This window comes from Callithrix jacchus, chromosome 11 (assembly GCF_049354715.1).
Source record: "Callithrix jacchus isolate 240 chromosome 11, calJac240_pri, whole genome shotgun sequence".
In the NCBI taxonomy this organism is placed as follows: Eukaryota; Metazoa; Chordata; class Mammalia; order Primates; family Cebidae; genus Callithrix; species Callithrix jacchus.
The window spans coordinates 105,130,175-105,137,838 of NC_133512.1; the positions used below are offsets into that span (position 1 = coordinate 105,130,175).

General features: G+C 40.4%; 1 protein-coding gene across 1 annotated transcript; it reads left to right on the forward strand.

Moving 5' to 3' along the window:
* Positions 1–505: 505 nt before the first annotated feature.
* On the forward strand, positions 506–6,773 carry LOC100396317 (serine protease 58-like). The gene is made up of 5 exons (XM_017975734.4): positions 506–811; positions 1,401–1,554; positions 2,830–3,080; positions 5,628–5,764; positions 6,487–6,773. Exons 1-5 carry the CDS (start codon positions 772–774, stop codon positions 6,634–6,636), a joined length of 732 nt encoding a protein of 243 aa, XP_017831223.2. The 5' UTR covers positions 506–771; the 3' UTR covers positions 6,637–6,773.
* The last annotated feature ends 891 nt before the right edge of the window (positions 6,774–7,664 follow it).

Below are 7,664 nucleotides of genomic sequence, written 5' to 3' on the forward strand. Positions count from 1 at the left end.
TTGGATGGTCTGTAAGCAAGCACAGGCAAAAGAGGAGAGGTCTGTGTTTGACGCGTCACAAGTAAACAAGAGAACCACGAGAAATTTTCCAGGTGTTAGGAGAAAGAATAGGTAGTCTTATCTACATGATACAGGAAATGTAGTTCTCTATGGTAATTCATTTCCCAGAGCACAAAAGGATGCGGCGATTTCTTAACCACCGCTCTTTTCTAAGGTCGCGTTCAACCTTGACACAAGGAATTTGGAGACTGAGTACTGAGTCTTGAAATTGCCACTAACTTCCAAGAGAACCACAACTTCTTCATCACTAAAATTAGAGGAAATGAAGAAAACAATGATTTATTAAGTGCATTTCATACCCCCATTTTCGGAAGTCTCTCGAAGAGGTGAGATGGCAGGGTGGTGGGTAGGGAGAGACATTTAGGTCATAGAGGGAGGAGAGGACAACAAAGGTTGTGTCACAGAGAGGGGAGGGAAAATCAGCAGGTACATAATGACTCTGAGCAAGATTGATAGGATAGGAAAGGAGGCACCAGGAACTTGCCTTGGTCTGTGCCACTCTCTTTCACCCACATCAGAGACGGCTCCCAGCAATGCCATATATATTTGTGGCTTGATAAGAACTCATTTGAAGACTGCCCTCCTGTCATCTATCTTCTGCCTGTAAATAGTGTTTCTCCACGGCTGTTCTTGGCAAAGACACTTGGACTAAAGATTGGGACAGTTTATAGCTTGATCAACTTGCCTGCTTCTGGCGAGATCACAGTCTACATGAAGGGTTTTCTCATCGTCGCTCTCTTGAGTGCAGCTGGTGAGTGTTTGGGACTTTGTTTCTGCCTAGGGTGAGAGCCAGGATAGTCTATGAAAGATTGGCAAGAAGAGTAGCTGGGAACAACTTAAGAGCTAGGAAGTGGAGGACATTTAAATAAAACAACTCTTTAAGAAAACAAAAGGAAACACATTAGAAGACATGGGCCTGGAAAAGGGGTGTGAGCTGGGTCAGGGGCTCTGGAAGCCCTAAGGTTTTCTATTCCTTATACCACCAAAGTCAGGCAGTAATTTTTTACCCCCAATTTTGGCAAAAGTGAATTTTAAAAAAAATTAAGTAGTCATTTTTTTCATCTTTGTAACACACAGCATTGCCAATCAGAGTTTGTGATCAACATATGAGTTAATTTCAGAGATTTTTGATATAATTTCATCTCAGCAAAGCCATGTCTCAATTTTCTTATTGTGTATAACTTAGGGGACATAGATAATTTTCTTTGATAAAAATATAAAAGGTAAATTGAAGACCTTCACATTAGATTTGAAAACCTTAAGTTAGGGAAAACTACCCTCACCAGTTCTGGCCTTTAAACTTCCTTTTCTCTTTCCACTTATACCCCTTTCTTCTCCAGGAGCTTTTTTGGGTAAAGATTCTAAAGACAATCAGGAATTATCACCTAATTTTACTATTCCTTACATGGTCTATCTGCAGTCCAGCCCAGAACCCTGCGTGGGGTCTCTCATTCACCTTCAGTGGGTATTGACGGCTGCCCACTGCCCCTTACCGTAAGTTTCCCTTTGTCTTGCAAGCTGGGAGTAATCTGTTCAAAGAAACATAGATCTGGTGAAGCATCCCAGAAATTTTTTAGTAAAATCAGAAGACACGGAAAAAAAGAGACTCTTGTTCCGATGGGAAATAGAATACAAATTTGGGCAGTTTATGAGGAGATAAGTAGGAAGGTGTCAGAGGATTCCCTCTCCTGGGTAGTAAATAATAGTCATTCATCAACAATGCTTGTTAAACACTTATTATATAGCAAGGGCTGTTTAATCACTGATTAAACAGTGAAGGGACAAGGCGAAAATAAGTGTTCCCTCATGGAGCTTCATTTGGTAGAGGGAGTAGCCAACAGAAATAAGTGGCCAAAAACAAAGCATTACAAAAAAAAAAATGCAAGCCGTAATCTATGGCCCTGAAACAAGAGATCTGCTTTAGTTAATGTGGGCATGTCCATCATCTCTGAAGAGGTGATCTCAATAGGAAGAGAAGGAGACAGCCAAATGCATAAATCCTGGGGGATAGTCCAGGCCAAGGGAACAATATTCACATACTCCCTGAAACAGCAAAGATATTAGGGTATTTGGCAAGCTGAGAAATGAGCAGGAACTAAGGGGGTATGCTGAGTAGGATGAATGCTCGTAGGATGAGGTCAAAGAATTAGGCAGAAGCCATATCGTGAAGTGACAGTAGAAGGGCAAGGGAGCACGATACAAAATAAAGCAATTCCTTGCAAATCTCAGTGTTTCTGTTGTGTGTGAGAACGTGTTGTGTGATCAAGACCCACTCAGTTTCATGAGTATAGAAGGGTTCTTTCAAATTCAGAAATCTAAGCCATCTGGCTATTCAGTGCAGTTTAGTTTAACACAGACTGAACCTCTCTTCAGTGGTATGTGGGAAATACAAAGGAAATAGACAGCTCACATCCCCCTGGAATAAGAATTGGAAAATCAGATGTTCTTTCTTACATCCATATTTAATGTATGAACTGGATGTGTGGTACCTCTCTATTAGCTGCTAATTCAGATGATCAAAATCTTAATAACAAGACTCTACTGCCTGTGTTTCAGGTGCTAGAACCATGTCAAACATTTTAGAAATTTATGTCTCTAATACAATAATTCTGTAAATTATTGCTATTATTTTATAGTCAAAGACAGGCCATGTCCGTTCTCAGGTTAAGACAGAAAGTTAAAACACAGAGGGTGGGCTGTATCATTTCTTGTAATCTGTCATCCTATGACTCTCTTTCTTCTCATCTCTCTGCCCTCTTTCTTCCAAAGTGTTGAAATCCGACTGGGAGTTTCTCAACCTAGCATCACAAATATGAAACAACAAATACAAAACTATTCATCAGTTGTGACCTACCCTGACTTTGATGCAAAATCCTTGAATAATGACCTAATGATGATCAAACTGTCCAAGCCTGCTTCACTCAACTCCTATGTGGGGACTATAGCCATAGCCTTGGAACCCATTCCATTTAATGAGTCCTGCTTTATTCCAACCTGGACCTGGAATAAATATAAAAACCGTAAGTGTTGGATCCTGTGTTTTTTATACTGAGGAGGTTGGAGCTGGGAGAAAATGCGGTGGGATGTCCCTGATGGAAATTGCTGCTGTGCGACAATGTTGTCCACCATAGAGGGATTCCTGCCAGGGCCCTATACCACCATAACCGGAGGCCATAGATAAAATTCGAAGAGACTGATAAAGGGCAGCCACTCTGACACCAACAAATGGAGCAGACAGTCATTTATATATAGAGAGAGAATATTGAAAACAGAGTCCAGAGAACTGGATTGAAATAAAGATGGGAAAAATAGGAGTTTTCATGCACAAAGACAGTATTATCAAGGCAGCCTATTGGAGGGTGACTTACTCATTGATAGTTGCTGAAAGCCCATCACACAATGGAAGAACAGTGGGGGGAAAATGAACATAAAATATATGTGATGCAGTGAGGCAGCAGACGATGCTTCCTACATCCTCTACCGAGAATCCAGTTTATGTGCAGAGAACCCTAGGAGACAAAAGAATGTTTGAGAGAGCACCTGTCCTGTCACCAGAGCAGGTTCCCTGCAGAGAGCGCCACTCATACCTACTGTTCCATCCTGGAGTTCCCACTTAGAGGTGGAGACTTGGGTGGCTCATAGGGAAATTGATTATTATGACATAATCAGTTGGTATCTCACTGGCCCGACATGTCTCATGGAAAAAATAGTGGCAGCCCATGTTGTAAGCACACACTGTTCTCCCCTGTGAGCTGAAACTGGGATGAGCAGAGCGCTCTGGTCTCTGCAGGAGTCTGTCTGATAAAGAACACTTACAAAGAAAATTACTTTCTAATGCATTTGTTGCTCTTTGTTGGCTGTTACTCCATCATGCTTTCTTTAGGTATTATGAGAGGATGAGGATATCACCACTTGATATCTGAAATGAAATGACAAATCTAAACCTATTGCTTATTATAGCAAGGTAGAGCAATGCTGTCAGGCACCATCCCACTAAGCAGAGTGAAGAGCTGATTAGCATATGGGGTTTGTGGGAAGCTTGGAGTTGAGGGATTGGAGAACTTTCAGAGGTATGAATGGGTCATGTCATCTGCCGAGGCCTGGCTACTTCAGGCGGATTGCTGTTGATTGATTGGCATGCTGAGACGTGCTTTTCAGAAGACCTCTGATCCTGATCAGCTGATTTTAAGAGGTGAAGGCTGACACTGATTATCTTGCAAAAGCTACATTCACTCAAGCAAGTTGTTCTGGATCTATTAAGCCAATTTAAATCTTTCTCTGGTGGCTACAGAACAATGTACCTGTTCTGTAAAAGCAAATCAAAGTGCAATTTTAAAAAATCAGTCTTTGGTAAAAAAAAAAAAAAAAAAAAGAAAGAAATAAAAAGTAGAAACTATTATATTTTCAGTATTATGCAGCTTCATTTTTCAATTTAGAAGCAAAGTACTTGGAAATTAAGTGAACATGTTTTCTGAACAGTTGCAGCTTGTATGATTTTTGTCCTTGGCTTTATAAGTCTTATCCAAAGTAACTGAATCACAACTTACAGAAATAACTTATTATGTAACATTTGAAAACAAAACAAAACTATTCAGAGGGATATAGGCTCTACAGGTCAAAATCACAGTGACAAACTAGCTCTATCTACGAGCTTTCTGGTGCAGGGCTTCCAATATTTATTAAAAATTCATTATTTCAAGTAACAAGTTACTTGCACTTAGCTTTTTATATATTTTAATTTAGTTACCATAAAAACTTAAAACTGAATATAATTTCTTTTTCTTCTCTGACCTGACACCTTCTGGCCTAATCTGCCTTAGAGCATTCAATTAGGTATGCTCTATCAGAAAAAAAATACTGCTCCTTAAACAACACTGGACTTAGTTTGAGCAATCTCTGGTCAAACTTTTGTTTCCTTTCTGTTTGCTATTATCTAACAGAAATTAAAATTACATAATATCTTGGTTAAAGTTCCTCTATCTTAAGTTGATAGTATAATAGCAATTGCTATTATGGAGATAAACAACATGATGACTTCTTAAAGAGAAATACATTTGTATATTTATAGCAATACATATACTACATATACTTATAACCTACTTAGCCTAAAAAGCAGTTTTATATCATTAAAAATAGTTTCTCCCTTTATAATTAAATGTGAAAAACATCAAGTGTATGTCCAATAAGAGAGAGAGAGAGAGAGAAAGAGAGAGAGAGAGAGTGTGTGTGTGAGTGTGTGTGTGTGTAGAGGGAAAATCTTAGAGACAATGGCTTTGTTGCTGTCTCTTTCTCCTTGTGGTCACTAATAACTCACAGTTTTTTGAAATTTTGTAAATGATGCCTAGTACAGAAAGAACGAGGAACCTGATACCTGGACAACGTGGACTTCTAAATCTACTTCTCTAACATGGAGATGACTGAACAAGGAATCCTAAGGAGAATGGAGTGTGGGCTGCTACCTGCACTGAATATTCTCAGGACTAAATTTATTTACAAAATAGGATCTGGTTGCAAGAGCCCTTGTGGTAAGGAGAGTTACTCTGGAGTTTGTTTTATCTTTTCCACAGTCAGTAATCCTGATATCCTGACATGGATCAACCAATATTCTCTTCCCTTCCGTGACTGCCAGGATAGATTAAAAGAAGAGCAGGCAGGAAACATCATTTGTGTGGGACAACCTCTAAGGATCCTATCTAAAAACAAGGTATTTTTCCCTTCTCTATACAGAAAGATAACAAGGGTCCCATTGGGGGAGGTGGTGATAATGCAGAATCGAAGAGCACTGATCCAAAAGGCCTCCCAAAAGTGAGGTGCAGAGAGCTGAAGTCCCTCTCCCCTCCCCACTCATCTCTGGGATTCTAGCCATTCCCTTTCTCATCTTTCAGAGTGGGAGAGATTTGGGGTAGAACTATCTTTTGTCTTGCTTGCACTCGGATTAGGTCAAGCTTGAACCTTAGAGATGAGACTTATATGTGGATGTAAAGAGAGGGCTTCCCCCTCTCAAGAAAAAAAGGCCCATTCTCTTGAATGGTTTTGCTACTTTCATGTGCCACTTCTTGGCATTTACTCTTTTTGGGGGTGGGGGGGATGGACCCTTCCTCTGTTGCTCAGGCTGGAGTGCAGTGGTGCAATCTCAGCTCACTGCAACCTCTGTCTCCCGGGTTCAAGTGATTCTCCTGCCTCAGCCTCCTGAGTAGCCAGACTACAGGCATGCACCACCACACCTGGCTAATTTTTGTATGTTTAGTAGAGATAGGGTTTTACCACGTTGGCCAGGATAGTCTTGATTTCCTGACCTTGTGATCCACCTGCCTCGGCCTCCCAAAGTGCTGAGATTACAGGTGTGAGCCACCGTGCCCAGCTGGCACTTACTCTTGTTCCACAAGGACAAAGATGCATTGACTTTCTGTTCCTTCTCTCTATAAGGAAGTTTCAGCTGCTCCCGCCATCTGCAATGGGAGATTGCATGGAATCTTGTCCTGGGCAAAAGGAAGTGTCACCCTGGGAAGTGAAGGATTCTTCACAGATGTTCATCACTATGCAAGATGGATCTTGAAAATTATGGATACCCACTGAGGCGCCTCTGTTCCCATATCCCCTCAGTACCACCTCTTCATAATTTCTACACTGGATCTACAACTGTCTTTATCTTTGTTATTTTGGAACAAAATCCAAAGAGGAAACATCTGATTAAAAAAAAATGTGTAACCAAGAACCCATGTCATGACTCCTGCTGTCTTTGTCATGTAAACTTTGAGGATAATGAGACATTTAGCAACATCTTCACTTGTGTTCATTTATTCATTCAAAAATTCACCTCTAGCTGCTTAGTAGGTACTACCCTTGCTAAGGATGCCTGAGTGACTATGACATGACCTTGGCCATCAGTTGGCTGATTATAATACCTTGTGATAACTGCTCTAAGAGAGATGGGCAGTAGGCTCCACAAAAACATAAAATAAAACATTCTGAGTGGCAGTGTCAGGAGAAGTAACACCAGAGAGGCAGACAAATTAGGGAAGGATATTGTAAAACTGAGCACATGGTTTATTAAAAGGCAAAAAAGCATATGAAAGTGTGGTATGGTCTGGAATACATACATAAATAAGTAATCCTTGAGGGTAGAAAATAAACTATAGAGGAGGGATAAAATATCATTCTATATAGGCAGGCAAAGGTTGGGTGATAAAGGCCCTGACCTGCTCTATGAAGGAATTTAGATTTTTATCTTGTAGGCATTAGAGGGGGTGTCATTGAAGCTTTTACAGTAAACAGAATACCATCCAATTTCTTATTTGAGAGATACTAAGGGAGTAACATCTGTGAGATTTAGACATATTTACTGTAAGAAGAAAAGCCAAGGGAGGTATCAGGGATAACTCCCAAGTTTTTGACTTGAACAACAGGTAAGATGGTTATTCTCAAAGATCATATGAGGATAACAAGGGCATTTGTGTGCAAGGTATCAAGAGCATGGTCCTGGAAGAGGAGACAGGTGGCCTGGAATATTGAGATCCTTTAGGGATGTAGAGGTGGTTATTTCCAGCAGGCAGTTGGAGACAGTGATCTGGAACCCAGACGCTGTTTGAGGAGTAACTAAAAAA